The sequence below is a fragment of the Heterocephalus glaber genome, unplaced genomic scaffold (assembly GCF_053883595.1).
Source record: "Heterocephalus glaber isolate CG9 unplaced genomic scaffold, H.glaber_assembly_v1.0 deba00001472, whole genome shotgun sequence".
NCBI classification, from domain to species: domain Eukaryota; kingdom Metazoa; phylum Chordata; class Mammalia; order Rodentia; family Bathyergidae; genus Heterocephalus; species Heterocephalus glaber.
In genome coordinates, this window is record NW_028258315.1 from 79,818,616 (window position 1) to 79,837,437 (window position 18,822).

The 18,822-nt window shown below is 37.0% G+C and overlaps 1 protein-coding gene across 1 annotated transcript in view; it reads left to right on the plus strand.

Moving 5' to 3' along the window:
• Positions 1-201: 201 nt before the first annotated feature.
• Znf385d (zinc finger protein 385D) overlaps positions 202-18,822 on the plus strand; it is a 1,018,268-nt gene continuing 999,647 nt past the window's right edge. Inside the window, exon 1 of the mRNA XM_087181476.1 lies at positions 202-487. Within this exon, the coding sequence (XP_087037602.1) occupies positions 382-487 (106 nt within the window). The 5' untranslated portion in view covers positions 202-381. The remainder of the gene's footprint in view (positions 488-18,822) is intronic.

The window sequence follows — 18,822 nt, forward strand, 5'->3', positions numbered from 1 at the left end:
CACTCACGACGCACTCGCTCCATTAAAGCTGTTCTCCGCATCTAACCCCGGCTGGCTTCCTGCTGCCCCTGAGTCTCCAGTCTCCCTGCTCCCGCAGCGGGGGGCCCCTCCCCGCGCGTGGCTCGCACCTCTCCGCGGCCGGGTGCACCTGGGCCGGCGCGGGCGGGACGCGTGCGGAGCGCGGCGAGCACGGCGGAGCCCGGCAGAGCCGAGCAGAGGCGCGCTGGCCGCCAGCTGCAGCCCGCGCCTGGGGACCGCGCGCCCAGCCACGCGCACCGTTTCCGCGGCCGCCGCGCAAGGATCTCGCGACCACCGCCGCCTAAGCCGCGGACGGGCGACCGTGCGCCCCGAGACCACAGCCCGGGCGGCTGCTGCTCCCGGATGCCAGGGCCGGGGCGCCGGGCGGCTGCCAGCAGGAAGATGAAGAGCTTGGCGGGTGGAAGGAGAGAAAAGCTTCTGGGGACGTCTAACGCTCAGCCTGGCCGCAGTAAGTTGAGCGCCTGAAGAGGCGTCTCGGTGGCTCGGGCGTTGGAGTTGGCCGGGGCACGGGCTGGGTTTGCTCCCCTTTGAGATGCGAGGCGCGCGGAGCTGGGCGCAGGGTCCCCGAATGGGCATCGCACTGCCCAGACCCTCAGCACCTCCAGCGCGTCCCCCTCTGTCAGTCCACGTCCCTGCCTCTTCTGCCAAGGGTTGGACAGGAAAGGCTGCCTGAGCAGGGGCGAAGTGCGCAGCCTGAGGGTCTCTGGGCATCACGCTGAGGAACAGGGGCAGGGTAGGTGCGCAGGGGCCAAGGGGCCAGCTGGGGTCTGGCCAGGTTCAGGGCTGGGCCGCCCGGGGTGGACGCCCTGCTGGCTGCCTCTCGCTGGATGTGCAGGGCACACTCCCTCCTCGGGAATCCTGGAGAAGTTGTTGGGATAAGCAAACAGCGGCCAGCTTCATTTCTTTTCTTGATGATGATGATGATGATGATGATGATGATGATGATGATGATGAAGAATCTTGTTTAACTTGGACATGTTTTGAAGGCAGGGTGGGAAGCTGTTTTCTAGAAACCTCCCTCCTGGAGAGTCACTTTGGTATTTAGGCTGGGTAAGAAGGCAGTGGACAAGTCAGTGCCCCTGAGTCTGCTGTCTTCCAGGCCAGCCAGTGCCTTGGACCAGGGTACCAAGTTAAAAGAGAGGGCACAGAGTTTTGACTTTTTGCATCTCGGGATAAGTTTTACTGTAGGTCTGAACGGGAGTCAGAGGATACCTGCAGCGTCTTGTGAAATGCCTAGTTATACTGACGTGTCCCCCTTGCAATTCAGTCGTGTCTTCCTGGAAGTTGTGTTTATGTCTGTTTTAGCTTGAGCGGGTTTGTGATTTGATGCAGGTAATGGGAAGTTCCTGGGTTTTTGAGCATCTCCAAATTCTGGATCATTGACTACACTGAAGAAAGAACACACTACAATGTGGTGTAATTAAGGCTGTTCTATGACATTCGTGCGGTGCTTTGTAAGGTTGTGATGGAGAAAACTGTCCCTGTTGGGCATGCCAAGGCTATTTGCTAGTTGTTCTGTTAAGCCTGCCTTTCCAGTGTTCACCCTGTCCCGGTTCACATTTTCTTAAACCACTGGGCAGATATTTGACCCTCTGGGTTCTCTTGTCCTGCGTTGCCTGTGCTGGGTAATTCAGTCACACCACTCTGGTCTCCAAGCGTGAAAGGCAAATATGGGTCATTTTAAATTATGTAGATTGATGCAGCACAGCATGTCTGGAGTTTGCTAAATTTTTTTACATTTCTTTCCAGATGTTCCTTAGAAATTAACTTGAGCACTCTATTCATGGAGCTAAAATACAGAGTGAGGGAATGGGCAAATATCTTGAGTTAATGTAGTATTTCACATCAAAGTAAATGAAGTATTGGAAGTTGTGGATTAGGAGAAAGATACCTAAGTTCAAAATCAGGACCAAAGGATTATTTTTACTCTATACCAAAGTAGCTCATGAACCTTTGGGATTGTTTAATAATAACAAGAAGAACAGTAATAATATGTAACATTTTTTTCTCATTCATTGCAAATCAAGCTTTATGGCTCAGTGTGGTATCAGGAGCACAAAAACCCCAAGAAGACAGTGTTACAGTTACAGTCTCAATTTTGTAGATAAGGAGTGGAAGTTTAGAGATGGTCAACTGAGAAGAGTCCTCTGAGAGTTAGTGTTTTGGAACCCAAGATTGCCATACTTCAAAGTCAGTTCCACTAACCGTGACATAATCTCTTTGAGTCTCATTGAAAAATGAGAGGACTGGACTTCTAAATCCCATGAAAACTAAGTACGGTGGTGGAAACATCATAGAGTGATTATCCATAATCATTTCAAATGTCTAATGTTGAGACATGAAATCAAATGAAAATTGTGTAGCACTTACATAATTCAGCCTGCCAGCTCTAGAGAGGACTAAATGCTAAAATCTTGGTGTTCACCTGATGACACTCCTTCAGCCCTCTTACTGCAAATCGATAATGCTATGTTGTTGCTCATATCTTAACGATGTGTGATTTATAACACCAGACATGTCTGGTGCTAACATCATATTTGTATGGCTCTATAGGGTTATCCAGAGATATGCACACACACTTTCAAATTTCAGCTAGTTTATAATTAAATCTCAGATCCTAGTAGGATGTGGAATTTCTATTAAGAGGTATGACCAGCTTGTTTTAAAATTTTCATTTTATTTTCAACAGTATTCTCAAAACAATTACTCCCCCTGCTGTGATTTGCTATTTACTAGGTGAATCAGAAGTTCAATAATGAAAAGAATTTGCAACTCAGCAAAACATAGTGTTTCATTTACAGTAACAACAGTTACAGTTAGATCATGCACATCTAATTTAGGGTTCATTTTATTTGAAATTTAATTAAAAGATTGTATTTCTCATTGCAAAGTGTATGCAGGTAGCCGAGTACACTTCATCGTTTTCTTACACTTTCTAACTTCATAAACTAATGACTCATGTATTCCTTAGATAAGTTATGTTAGTGCTTGTTTAAAATTTTTGAGGTTTTAAAGCTAGGTTTAAGAACAACAAAAAAATATACATTTGTCTTATTTCCTCACAAACTGTAATTATGCTTGTTTAGGAGCAGTGATGTATTTTAAGTCAGATTGAATTTGCCTGCACATGAATGGAATCATCAAATAAAAGTTGGACAAATCTGTTGGAATACTAATGTTATTGATATTCCAGATGGAGAAACAATTTTGGGAAATAGGGAATCTTTGAGAAATGAAAGATATTTTGCTATGTTTTGCTGTATGTGCATTGTATCTTATTGTTTTAAAATAAAAATTGATTTTCTCTGTCCTATTTAACCAATGGTTATTTCTGTGATATCTCTTGTTTTAGGGTAAATTATATTCCTAGTAGTAACTCAGCATTGCATGAAATATATGTTTTTGTGTTTTCTCACTATAGTGGAGTTTTAAAAATCACGTTTGCCTACTGTAAAAAATGCATTTCTAAAGTATAAAGATTAAACAGAGGCATAATATAATTAAAAACTTGCTTATATATTTGTTTACTCTTTAGCACATAGATAATAGCTTTGTTATAGTGGTTAAATAAATTTACTTTAGAACAATAAAGTATCAACTGATTGTTGAATAATCAAATTGCAAAATAGTTTGATGAGTCTTATAAATGGTTAACTTTATCACATAGATGTATTTTCTATGATGTTTTAAAGATCTTTGAGTTACATATTTGCATAAGATTGATATCTTATTAGATATTATTTAGTGATTTCAACAGCCAGCTCTCTGGATGGTGACTTGAACTCTGTAAACATGAGTCACGTTGACATCATGGATTGAAGAAATGAATATTAGAAAGAGACTTGTAATTTTGAATGTTTCAAGGGCTTGCAACTCAATGTAGATGGCACTTAAGTTTTCTGAGAAGAGTTCTAAAGTGAGAGTTTGAATAAAATAAAGCCTTTGGGTTGAAAATCAAGAAAGCACTTAAATAACATTTAGAAAGCTGAGATCAACTTCAGTAGAGTACATGCCCACAATTTACCAGTGTAATTTATGTTTTGAACAAGTTAACATATTGGAGTTCACTTAAAAAATTTCAGTACATTAAAAATGTACTTATATCTTTTGGCCTATTAAAATTAATAATAGCTCCTTATTATAAATTGTATATTTGTGTCCTCCCAAAATTCATACTTTGAAGTCTTATCCTCTAATAAGATGGTGTTTGGAGATGAAACCTTTGAGAAGTAGTTAGATGATGTCATAAGGGTGGAGCCACAGCGGTGGGATTAGTGCCCTTACAAGATGGGAAAATTTTCTTTCTCTACAATTGGGGGTATATTAAGAAGGCAGCCATCTCAAAACTAGGACAAAAGCTCCCACCAGTCACTGAATTTACCAGCATTGATCTTGGTCTTTCCAGCCTCCAGAACTGTGAGAAATAAATGTCAGTTAAATCACTCAGTGTATGGTTTTTTTGCTGTTTTGTTTTGTTTTGTTTTGGTACTGGGGATCAAACTCAGGACCTTGCGCTTGGGAGGCAGGTGCGGTGCCACTGAGCTACATCCCTGGCCCAGTGTATGGTATTTTGTAATAGCAGTGTACACTAACACACTTCCCTTTGGGGGATAATTCCATCTTATCTTTAAAAAATGGTAATGAGAGGAAGTTAGGTAGATATGAGTAAAAATGCTCTACAAGGCCTGTATCCCACTTTAAATGTGCTTTGACCTTATTCAGATACTTCTGTAGCACTTCTAGTGTTTTGCATAGATTTGGTGGTGTGTTTCAAAGAGTATCTTATCCCTAACTTACTAACGAACCAGTAGAGAATACTAGAACGCAGTTCTACAACATATAGCAATGCTTAAACCATTTAGTACCTTGAACTCTTTACTATAGTGTCATTTAACCATATATTTAATTTTTTGCCTTATTTGGAACACGAAGGATCAGTTCTCCCTAATTTATGGCAATACATCAACCAAGACACTCAACTAGTGCACTGCTAAACAGGTCTTTTAAATGAGTGCTTTGCAGTAAAAGAGTTGATTTTTTTCTTCCCATGTAGTTAGGTAGCCTATCTTCCAGGGATGAGTACTGATCTTGGCAGGCCTTGCTTACCCACTAGACCATTCTGTGCCCCTGAGAGGAAAAATCAGTATTACAGTGCAGTGCTAAGGTGGTCCATTTGAAGATTTTCCTAAGGGTCTCTTATAACAAAGGGTCAGCTACTTTTTTGTGTGGTCTTGGTATATACTCTATTTTTATTATGAAGAGTTATTCACTGCAATTTTTGTTATGTATTACTAAAGTGGCCTAGAGTCCACGGCAGTATCTCATGCTTGTTTGTATTGAGGATCTGCACCTGGAGAGCCCGAAGGCCAGTGGTGGAAGCCAGAAAACCTGTGCTGGTGGGATAAAGGATTTGTGCCACCAAGCTGAGGGATCTACATTGGAGCCAGGAAGTGATGCTCACGGTGAGGATCAGAGCTCCCTGACTGAAAACAGCAGCCATTCCCAGTGACAGAGAGGCCCCAAGCTCCTTGGAGGAGAACAGCCAAGTTCACATCAGGAACACCATCCGCAGCAAGTTTCTCTTAGAAAATCAACAGCCTTTAATCTTCCCCTCCAGTTCTCTTTTTATGCTGTTGCTAACAATCCTCAGGCGAATCCTCCACACCCGACCATGCTGATTCAGTTCAGCTGTGCATTACAAGTTGACCATTAGTTAATCCATCACAGGAGGCTTTAGGGAAGATTGCTTCCTTGCCTCTTCTACTTCTGTTTGGTATTCCTTGGCTTGTGCTCATATCACTCCAATCTTTGCTTTTGTCTTCATTGACTTCTTCTTTGTGTCAGATGTCTCTCCTCTTCTAACTTGTGATTGTACATACAGCCTACCTTGATAATCTAGGATCCTCACTTCATTTCAAAATCCTTTAATTAATCACATCTCTAAACACCCTTTTTCTAAATAAGGTAACAGTTACCTTATTTAGGGTTTGAAATTGATACATTTTTGGTAAGGGAGCTTGCATGGGAATATGTTTGCAGTATGTTATCTACTACAGCTATCATCCTTATAGTTTTATGTACTAGTTGTACAGTAGCTGTGTGAAACTAAAAAATAAAAGAGGGCTAAAAATTTAATATATTTTTAAACTATATAACCTTAACTCGTGCTTAAATTTTGAACAAGTTTGCATCAAATACATGTCAATCAAATATTTTTTATTCTTTTTCATGGGAACAAAATAGAGTCAAATAATTGATGAGTTATTACTATGTATCTATAGAGTGCTAGTGCTGGGGTGTCAAGTTTGACAGGAGCAGCAAGAACTTGGCCACATGCAGTGAAAAACTCATGCATAAATAATAGCTCTTACTGCATAGAGTACTTTTCTTGGACAAAAACAGTAGTCTCAACATCTTAGGAGCAAGGAATTATTGTTAAACTTGCTTTAAAGATAAGTAGTTGTGTCAAAGACTATACAAGGAACTTAGAAACACCAGCATTTGAAATCTCTTACCTCTGACTGATTGTGCTATAAATGCCTTGAAACAAAATGAAAAATCAGGGGCAAGCTAAGTGAAATAAAAGGAAATTTTTAGAAAGATAAACAGACCACATAATGTAATTAACTAGAAATACCAATTGACCTGATGTTCTGGTTAATTGGACTTTGGTTTAACAGGAAAGTTAATCTTTTGTTGGCATTCTTGGTTTTTTTTTTTTTTTTACAGTTCTTTCTAAAAGACGTTAAGCTTATTTTCTGGTCTTAGTGAATAGACAATATTCACTTTAATTATTTATACCTTAGGTTCGTGTGGTGTAACTATCACCACCTTCTGTCTCTAGAACTCTTCCTCTTGAAAAACTGAAACATGATACTCATTAAATAATCACTATTTCAGTCTCCCTCCAGGCCCTGGCCACCACTGCTTGACTTTCTATCTTTATGATTTTGACTACTCTGACTGCTTCATATAAGCGGACTTATGCCGTGATTGTGTGTGTGTGTGGCAGGGGGTGGGGGGTTGGCTTATTTTGTGAGCTTAATGTCCTCAATTTTCATCATGTTTTAGCATGTCAGAATTGCTTACGTTTTTAAGGCTAAATGATTTTCCATTGCTGTAATAGCACATGTTGCTTATCCAGGCATCTGACCATTGGCACTGGAGCTTCTTACATCTCAGCTATTGTGAATAATGCTATTGTGCACGAAGTGCACATCACCTCAAGCTTCTTTCAGTCTGTTTGGTACATAACAACAAGTGCAGGTGCTGGATCATGTGGTATTTCTATTTTTAAATTTTGGAGCAACTGCCATACTGTTTTTCATGTTGGAATTACCATTTTATATTCTCACCAACAGAAAGCACCACAGTTCCAATTTTCCATATCCTCACCAATGTGTATTTTCTGTTATTTGAGAGAGGCTGTACTAATGGTGGATGTCTCACTATAGTTTTGAGTTGCTTTGCCTAATGATGAATGATATTGAACATCTTTTCATATGCCTAGCCATTAGTGTAGGTTCTTTAGAGAAAGAATTACTCAAGTCTTTTCACCATTTTTGAATCCGAAATTTTTGGTTTTTTTGTTGAATTTTAGGAGTTCTCTATATATTCTGGATATTAATCCATTATCAGATCTTTCCTCCCATTTACTTTTTATCTTTTTACTCTGTAGATAGTGTGTTTTGTTGCAAAGAAAAAATTTAAATTTTCACAAAGTACAATTTATTTTTTGTTGTTCCCTAGGCCTCTAGTGTCATAGCCAAAAACTCATTGTGTATTCTTAATCTTTTTTTTTTGATAGTGGGTTTAAGATGTATTAGAAACCGTGCAACACCTCACTGAATTGAAAGTTTTAAAAATAAGGGACTGAGTGTGAATGAAGAAATAAATTGCAATTATGGACTACAGTGTGTTAATATAATAAACATAAAGTTGAGCAATAAGAATTAGTCCAAAAAGCATGATTCCATTTTTGTAAAATTTAATATTAAATGGTTACTATTGACAAAGGAGTTGAGGTGTTGAGACGTCCAGTTTCCTACTCTTCCTACTCTTGGTGTTGGTTACATGGGTCAGTTCACTTGTAAAAATTCATCAAGCTGTCCACAAGTGGTCTATGCACCACTCTGTATTTGAATTAAACTTCAGTAGTGTTAGAATTAATAGTCATTGTAAGGCACATTATAAAGAAAAATTTCTGAATAGGAAAGCTAAGTAAAGATGTACACAAACTTCTGTTCTACAGGAAATTTGCACTAACTGGACTTGGCCCATAAATTCATGTGTAAGTTTTTAAACAACCACTAGACTCAAAGAAGCACATACAATATCAGAAGCCTATTTTTCTAGGAAAAAAGGTCATTCCCATTACTGAGACTGAGAATTTTTCCCATGCATCTTCTTAAAGAGAGAACTAAATGGTCCAGTGGGCAGCACCTTAGTTAATATAGCAAAATCCTTTTTTTTGAGACAGTGTCTCACTATGCAGTTCAATCTGGCTTTGAACTCACTATGTAGACCAGTCCGGCCTCAAACTTTCAATGATCCTCCTGCCTCAGCCTCCTGAGTGCTGGGATTACAGGCGTGCACCACCAGACCTGGCTGCAAAGACTTTTATAGGAATCATCCTTGAAGAATTTAGAGCAATTTAACTTCTGCAGTGTCTTCTTGTGTGGTTTAACTTCAAACATTTCCAAGTCTCTGGAAGTATGAGGGGCTGTGTACCCTTTGACAGTGCTCTATTAATTTCGGTTCCTTTAAAAAAGCTTTTGGCAATGGTTATGGGGTAGTGAGCTTGAATTTAGCTGTTCTGATATATTCCAAGTGCTGATTCTTTGTGATGGGTTAAAGGCTTGGGTCACCTTGACTTTTGAGGGAATCTGAGAAAACAGATCCTTCCAGGGAAGATAGGCTTTCTCTGAGATGGTGGTCATGAGCAAGGTCCAGGCTCATTTTACGAAAACAATAATCAGGACCCAGTGAACTCACTGGATTTCGCTTGGAAATTCAGTTCTCAAGACTCCTTGAGCATCAGAAATCTAGACTGTGAGCTCCAACAGGCCAAGAGCTGTGTCTTTTTAATCCTTCTCTTGCAAGGCTTATCAGTTCTGTGAACAAAGTAGGTACCCCAAATCATTTACTGAATGAATAACTATTTAATTTGGCTATGTAGTAGACATAAAAAATGTAGAAATTGATTTGAATGGCTATCAGAATCTAAGGACACTCTAAAACGTACCTTAAAAGCCATATAATAATCTGTCAGGTGTTGGTGTAGCTTGTCATTTGTTCTTTTATGAATAAAAAATAGATCAATTACTGGTTTCTAGTAGGTTGAGTAAAGAATTTTAGAACCTTAGAAGACTGTGCCCTTAGAAAATTGCTCTCAAAATTCCTTTTGTCAGTTGTGGAATTTGGTGAGCCTTTGAATTTATAACAATTTCTTATTAATAACTGGCACAATTTCTAATTATTTATTAATCATAGATACATTTGATGCCAATGTATCATTGTGATGTTTCATAAATTAAAAATTGATACTAGTTAACCTGAAGAGATGATATGTGGGAAAGAAAAATATATTTTATCTTGTAGATCATGAATTAGTTCATGTGTTCTAAATGTAAATTCTTAAAAGTTGAAAAAGAGCCACTCAGAACTCCAAAGAAAGTCAAAAGAAATTCCTTTCTTTTTTTTCCCTTAGATTCTTTTATTTGTACGTTTTAGGTATACAATAGATTTGCATTTTTCATTGAGTACTTGTACCTTTACATGATATATCTTGGTTCTTATTTTTTCCCCATTTCCTGTCCTCTCTTCACCCAGAAATTCCTTTCTTAAAACACTACCCTTAATGAAAGTAAAAATTAATTAGGATTTTTTTAGCATTTCATTTGAAAAACATATGAATATATTAATAGTATTATAATAATAAACATAATTTAAAATAATAGAAATCAGAGTTTAGAAATAATGGGATTTACAGTGCTATGTCCACTTACAGCATGATTATATTTCTCTTTTCCTACTATTTCACATATTGAAAGCTTACATTGAAATAGTATTTTATAGAATGGAAAAACTGTATCTGTAATATTTATTTGTTTCTTCCCACAGATTAAGTGACTTACCATTACCTTTTTTTTTCTAGTAAGAAAGCAATACTATGAAAAGTCAAGTGGTATTTGTAGGCCAAATGACTTGTGGGTGGCAACATTGGATTGTGAACTAACCGCCTGATATTCTCTCTGCTACCCTAAATGGTTCATTTCCTGTTCCACAAACACAGGGAAATAGCTTCTGCTAAATCCATCATACTTGTGATGATTTACTGGGTGACAATGATACTGTATAAGTGGAGTGGAGATGAGAACAATCAATAAATGACAGTGTTAAGGCAGCACTAATGAAACTTTAATTTGAAAGTTACTGCGAATATATATTCCAAGATAGGCTTTATAGCCATACTCAAAGTTGATGTGAAGATAAACCAATTTTATGCAAATTCTGAAGTGACTTTAACAGTGATTTTATGTACCTTGATGTGGTCCTTAAGGAAGATTGTCAGGACCATTAATAAGTTTCTAAACTTATTAGGCTAATTTGGTACTCTAAAAGACATTCTTGTATAAATTAGTGCTGCCAGTTACATTCTGATTACAGCAAATTGCTTGCTTTCTGTGCCCAAGTTTGAAAGTTTCTGATCTCTGCATTCTTATGCTTTCCTAGTTGTTGGCTTTCAGTTTTGCCTTGCCACATCAGAACAATGAATCATCTTGTCCATTAGCTGAGTTTGGAAATTCTGTGTTATCCAGTGAGTTTGTTTTTACCTCATTCCTTTGCTAACTTGAAACTTGGCAACTTAACTACTTTCCCAAATGTATTTGTGATGCAGCATCAACTAAATTTGTTTTGGGCACCAAAAGGCCAAGTTTAAAAAAAAATTCTTATCAATCAATGGAATATTTCAGTAATCAACATTGTGTCTTTTGGAATAATAAAAGTTTTAAAGATAATAATAGTGAGTGATCTCTAGAGAGGCAGCATAATCAAATCATATTAGAAGGCTCTCAGCTTTTATAACCTGGAAGAAACAGAAATGTGCCAACTGAGTGATCAACTTGATTAACAGCATCTCCTAGGGATACAGGTATTCATTTTTATTTCATGAGTTCCACTAAAGGAGAGTCAAAACGTTAAAGTTGAAGCATGGTTCTTTGTTTCTAACTGTTAAAGCATGAGGTGAGCAAAGGTGAGACAACTTACACCAACACGACAGGCCTGAGGCTCCCTTCTTGGAATAGAGCAAACACTGGCATTGGTGTTTGTTCCATCTTGAAAGGAATTTTTGACTTCAAATTATTGCTTGGTCACGAAAATAAATAGCAATGAATCTTGGAAGTTGGCTCTTACTGAGGTGTCAATAAATGGAGTCTAATATATTATGATAGTGATAAATGAAAATTGGTTGAATGTCATAATGTGTACAGAGGACACAGTGAACTATGGCCTTTAAGATCCTGCCAAGCCCTGTGTAGTACACATTGTGCCTGAAACTAGAAGTGCAGTACTGCTTCCAGGATTGTGTGTATGTGTGTGTGGGGGGAGTGTAAGGAGTATACACAGACTAGTTTGGAAGTGACTGAAAGTTTAGTTTGAGGTTGGCATAGTTTTTGTGGAAACTTGTAAAAGTAATTTGGTCTGAACAAATAAGATTACTGGGCACATACTTTAAAGAAAGAAATCATGCTCTTAAAATAGTCTAGCAAAACTTTATTTAGCTTTTGGTTTATTAGTTCCTGAAGTTTTTCAGAAAATGAAACAAGTTGTAAGAATTCAAATGTGACTACTTTCCAAGCTAAGATCAGAATACAAAGAGGATATTGTTAGAGGTATAGTCAGATGGTTGTGGCTTTAAAAATCACAGGGACCCAATCTCAGTCATCTTTCTTGCACTTTTTTGTGTTATTTTAAAGTTTAAAATATGGTCCCATAAACAATTTTAAGACTTAAACTCTGCATTAGAAATACCATTTCATTAAACATTTGGCTGCCTTAATACATGATGCTGTTTTAAAAATAATCATATAGCCAAGCAACATAAATGATATTATAAATTCATTCATTTTATTAGTTTCCTTACTAGTGAGAGATTTCCTGTCTCCATGAGATATCGTTTCTTATTGTCTTCACTGCATTCCTATTGTCATCTCAAACTAAGTTCATCATTTTTAACCCTTCTTGACATGCCTGTCTTTGAACGTCAAGATGTGGCTGAGGGTGTGGCCCAGCGCTACAGGGCTTGCCCACTGTGCATGAGAGCCTGAGTGCAGTCTCCGGCACCACAAATATCAAGGCTATTTTCTTCAGAGTTTAAATATTTCTGTACAATGTAAAGAGTAGATAGCAACTTTGACTCACACTGAATTACAATGATTGCTTTGTTTTCTCCATTATTAATAAGCACAGGGTGAACCTAAAAGATCCTGTCATCCACATTTACATTTCTTATGCAGATCTCCCCAGTGCTGAGATCAATATTAAATTCCATACATAATGCCAAGGTAGCCTAGTCTCTGCAAATATTCAAGGAAGATTTAATTGGAACAAGACAGAGCTCTCTACTTTCTTCCTTCACGAGGCTGACAACAGTTCATTTTCAAGGAGTTTCTGGATTCTACAAGGCAGTAAAAACTTTTTTAGGTTGCACAGTCATACTTTTGTATATATTTTAAGTCAGTTGAATCAATTCCAGTCTCTTCCTAGCATTAACCAGTGATGGCCACTGAGGGAACTCATTCCACATCACATTTTCATTTGTTTCCAACGATGACATTACAGTAAACAGGAGGGTTTTGTTTTGTTTTTGTGCAAGTAGTTGAAGCCTTATACTTTTTTTTCAACATCAGAGAAGGTTCATATGCTTACTTTCTCTGGGTGCCGGGCCAGGTTTGTAGAGTCAGGATATCCAGTTACTAAATTTTATAGATGGTTCTAATAACTATGGAAATAAGTGTTTTCTTTTGCCTTTTAAAAATTTAAGCTCCAAGTAGACATCCATTCTCAATGTTGCTCATTCTCTGATCCCCAGTAGCACCCTTACTATAAAGGACATTCTAAACTTTGTCTTATTTTTTGTGTTCTCTGTCCATTTTCTCCTACTCAGAATATTATCTAGCTTCTGCTTCTTGGGTGAAATGAAGATCATTAGGCAGACACATCTTCTGAATTTTCCTCTTTCATTACCAGCCAGAACTTGGCTTATAACCATCCTGATCCCTTTCTCTTCACCTCAAAAGAATTGCTGCCTCAATGCCCACTTACCTAGTTAATGATCCCATTTCCTCCTGGTGACTACTAAAGGTTTCAGCAATTATACATCCTCTCTCTTTCCATCTGCTTTCCCTTCGGACTTTCTGTATTCTGTCTTCCATACAGAACAACTTCCTTTGTTGTCTGCTGTCAGAATCTGTGCTCATCATCAAACTTTCAGAAAGAGCGGTCTCCATGCCTTTTGCTTCATTTTCTCACCTGGATTTGTCATGCTTCTGAGACCCTTTTCTAGAGATTACAAAGGAAAATATGCAAGAATCTCTTTCAGGATTAACTCTTCTTGAACATTCTGAAATATTTAACGCTGCTTACTGTCCCATTTATTCATTCAACAAATATCTGTTGTTTGTATTTATCCAGAACAATGTAAGATATAAATCCCAGAAATATGGATAAGATTCAACATTTTCTTTCCAGGACTTAAAAGATAACTGAGAAAGGAGGAAATAGATCATTCAAAATTTGGCATATGAAATACTTGTAATATTTAAAATTATGTATTACTTCCTTTTATTTTAATCATTTGGAAGGATTATGTCGGGAGCAATGCTTCACAATTTTAGGGAAAAATCATTTGATTAGGCCTAGTTCTCCTGCCTATAGGCCAGCTATGGCATTTTGAGATATAATTCCATTTTCGCCTCTGGTCACAACTGAGACCTCAATGATCCGGTGATGCTGTGATGCTCCAGGACAAGATTACACCAGCTGAAGACATCCTGGGAGGAAGAAAATCTTCATCTACTCAGTTCCTCCTTGCTCTTGGATTGTTACACTTTGTTTATGCTGATGTACTGAACTCGCTGCAAGTCATTTGTTACACCTTGTTTATCTCCATGTACTGAACTCTCTGTCCCGAGTCATTTGTTACATCTGTTTCTCCTGATGTACTGAATAAAAAGTGCAGTAAGCTGAGGGCGTTCATCTTTGCTCCCCAGAGCAGCACTGATCAGACCCAAAGTTCAGCTTCTTCTCAAAGTCTCATTTTTCTACCTTTCCTGTATAATAAGCTAATTCGCCTTGTGCTGCCGTGGCTTGTAGGCGACTAGGACTTAGTGCAGAGGTTCTAGTAAGTCCCCTTTCCCTGTTCCCTATAGGATTACAAATTTCCAGTCCCTTCAGTTGGCTTATTCTAGAAGCTGTTTTCTGGGCCAACAAAATTGAAATGGAAGTGCTTGACCATTTTCTCAAAGACTTAAAAGGTTGGTATTTGATTTGCTAGGTACCTTTCCTTCCCTTATGGAGACCAGCTCCATATAAATGTTGAAGGCTCTGTTGGCTTGTGAGTCAGGCAGACTAACTTGGAATGGAGGACCTGCTAACCTAATCTGTGTGTGAGCAGTATGTCTTTCTTTCTTTAAGACACTAAGGTTTTAAAGTTTTGCTACTTCCATATAACTTAACATATCCTAAGACATGCTATAATGGAAATGTAAATACAGTCCCACGACCACATAACTTTATGGCTAAAAAGCATTAATGTATGTATTGCGAAGTTTCCCTCTAGGCTTTCAACCTGGATGTTTCAAAGTAATCTTAAACTCACCATATTAAGAATTTCTTAAAAATATAATAGTGTTTGCTAGACAATAAGTGATATTAGTTTAGCCTTCCATCTAACTAAAAGGTAGTAGAGTGTCTATAAGAAAGTCAGTTCATAACCAGCTATGCATTTCTTGACGTACTTACTGTAATTCAGGACTACTCTGTAGTTTTTGTCTCCTCCTCTACAAACTTCTTGAAACTTAAAAACAATTCAAATTCACTGAGCGATCTGGGGATAATGATATGCTCTGGTCTATTTTTCTTCCTATCTAAAAGCTTCATTGTGTTAAGACTGGAAAAGTACTGTGTAATTATGTGTGTGAACTTCTTGATAATCTCAGTGATGGAGTTTTCTTTTTATGTGTTAATGCTTCTTCCTGCACTTTTCATATAATTAATATGCTCACAATAATGTGGGTCTTATTATAACTTGCTGTCTCAGTTCCTACACATACTGAAGATAGAGCATTGTCTGGATAGTAAATGTTTTGCTCACTTAATAGTAGACTCTGATTTTATTACAACTCTTAGTTCTCATGCTTGACATTTTATATCATCTTTTTTCCTTTCACTTAATTATTTCACCAAAGACCTAGTTTGCAATATATTCCATTACATATAATTAAGGATAACTCTAAATTGACAAAACTCAGAAGTGTACGATTTGGATAATTTTGTCTTAAATTTGTGATTATCCATGGCATATGTTCCTCTGTCCTTATCTCTGAAGGAATTAAGTCATAACATCTATGTATGTATGTATGCATCTATCTAATTTGATATTTGCAACCATATCTTTATATTCCCTTGATATCTTAGCTGTAAAGATGGCCAGTTTGGAAAAAGAATTATAGCATAAAAGACCTGCTGAAATGTTATTAAGACAGTAATTTCTGTAGCCACAAGAGAAGAACACCATTGTTTTTGGCCTCTTTTCTTTTCTCCTATCTTATACTCGTTTCTCTTAGGAACCCCCTCTCTATGTATTGTTCCACCTCCAAATATCCAGGGTAAAATCCTTTCTTTAAGAAATAAAGGTGATACTGAAATAGAATCACAGAAAGATAACACTCAAAACAACAACATAGGTAACATTGTAATGCTATCCCCATCAAAATAGACATTCCGTGTTTTGCTATTTCATGAGTGAACCATGTCAGATGCTCAGTAATAAGGGAAACAGACCATCTATGAAGGGTCATCATAGATACTTTGATTATATAGGATTTGATTAGTTTAGTTTCTTGCTTTCTTCCTCCAAAGAAGCCTTAGAACCCCAAGTAGTTAAATTTCAGGCTGCTTAAAAATACAGATCCATACACATACTTACACATACTCAAGAATTTTTATTCCACTCATGATTTTTACATGCTTCATCTTTGCAAAGAAGTTGAATAAAATTAAGATTTTCAGGTTATGTACAGAGGAAATACTGCTTGTAAGATAATACATGAAATTTACTGAGTTATGTGTTTACATGCTGTAATATGGTTCTTCAAATCTTGTAGTTTCTGTACTTCCATGACTTGAAAATGTATTTTTCTTTGTCAGTGAGACCTACTTTTAAATTTCTAATATAATTTTATTTAGCCAGTTTTTCTTTTGCTGGTACAAAATATCTAAAACCCTTAGTGTAAAGGAAAGTTTTATTTGGCTTATGGTTTCAGAGGTTTCAGTCTGTGGTTAGGTGGGTTCAATGCACAAACATCATGTGGAAGCACATGGCAGAGGAAAGCAGCTCAATGCCTGGAATCCAGGAAGCAAAGAGCATAGGAAGAGCCAGAGAGGAAGGGGCTAGGGACCACATATAGTCCCCAAGATCATGCCCGATGACCTGCTCAGACATACCCCAAAGTGTGGCTGACTGATCTCATGATGTCTCTCTAGCCAATCAAGTTGACAATCAAGATTAACCATTACAGGTTGTATACTGACTATACTAAAAATCTACTTTTAAATTTTATGGGTTTAAAAGAACATTATATCTTTATACTCCATAGATTAATCAAGGTCATGACACACTTTAGTTTGTTTTATATTTAGTTATGATATTCTACATTTTATTACATTTTCCTGGAATTTAACTGATTTATTTTGTTAATAGAGGAACTCTTCCTTCATCTGGTAAATATTGCCCAACTTCTTATTAATTTCTTAGAATTCATTCTAGAGCTCTTCTTTAAATCATCACGGAGTTCACTGACTTCTTGGTTCAGTTGCTCTCTAATCTTCCTCAAAAGCTACAATTCTGAAATTCTATTTCACTTTGCACACCCTTATTTTGCATTTTTTAAAATAACTCATCATTGTTTTCCTCAATCTGGCTATCATTTAAAGGAATATAAACATATGTATGTGTGGTGTCAAATATGTCTGAGTCATGGCAAATGATTTGAAAGCATATATACAGAGATTTTAAAATACATGCACTTTGATCTAATGAATCATAATTCAAGAGAATTTCTTCTAAAATGTATTTTTAAATGAAAATATTTCAATACCCATAAAGTTTTAATGATAAGCCTGTAGCTACAACTTGTTTTGCAATAAAAGATAGAGACCATGTAAAGGACTTTAAAATACATTTCAGCAACATGATGGTGTATGTGATGTTGCAGAATACATCTGTGATACTGAAATATACAAAATATGTTGTAATATGAGGAAACCCAAACAAATGTATAATAAATTCCAATTTTATCTAATTTTGTAATGTGTATAGTAAAGGATATAGATAGTATCGTTCAGTAATAACTTCTGCATTGAGGGTATAGCGCTTTGTATCTGTATTTTCCAATATGGTAGCTACTAGTAACATGTGGCTATTAAGTATATGAAATGTGGTTAATGAAACCAAGGAACTGAATTTCAAATTTTGATCAATTTAAATTGAACAACTATAACACACTATTGAACAGCACAGGTATAAAAGGCTATTATACTCCAACATGTTAATGGCGATTGTTTCTAGCAGGAGTCATTAATTACAGGTTTTTGTGATGTTCTTTATTCTGTCTAGTCTTAAAATGAAGTTTATGGTAAAAGTAACAAAGCATTATTTTGAAGATAAACTGGCCGATGGGTAGTGTTATGTTATAAAACTATGGTATCCAAATTATTCCTAAAGATTTTAATAATTCATAAACAAAATTTTCATTTCTTTCATATCAACACTTTGGTCGTAGTTAAGTGATAATTTTTATAATTTATTTAACTGTGTCTCTTGGACTGAGTCTGTGTATTTAGAAGATACAAAAGAACCTTTTTTATAACAGCAAAAAGAATAATCAATGTTTATCAAGACTAGGTAATCCTTACTGGGTCTATTTGAAACTATATACTGCCATATTCTTTATATTACAGATGAAGCAACTGAAGAACCTAGTACAGAGAATTTATATTGCTTGCCAAATTTTACTCAGCTAGAAAAATAGAAGTGGGAAGGAGAGAATCTGGCTTACAATCAAGCAATAGAAAAGCTCATTAATCAGCATAACTTCTTCTCCTCCTACGTTCAGCAGAGGGGGTGCTAGTGAGAAGCAGGTGGAATGGTAGATTGAACAGAGTTATGGTCTGGCCAATCTAGAAAGACGATAAAGCAAGAAAAATCAAAGGAGTTGAGGGTTCATGTGTTTGTGATTAGAATGATTGTTCATGGAATTTATATTGCACAAAAGGGAAATGAGGAACAATAAAATATAGTATAAAGGTGAATGTGCTGCTGAGGTAGGAAAGAAGGAAAGATAAATCAACCTGAAATGAGTGGAAAAAATAGGGCTTTAGAAGGGTCATCTAATTGATACTGAAATTATGAATTATGTTAGAAACAGTTCTGAAGAGAATGATTGTGAAGCAGAATTTACAGTCTTGAGCGTAGCTGTGGATGACTGCAGTAAGGCA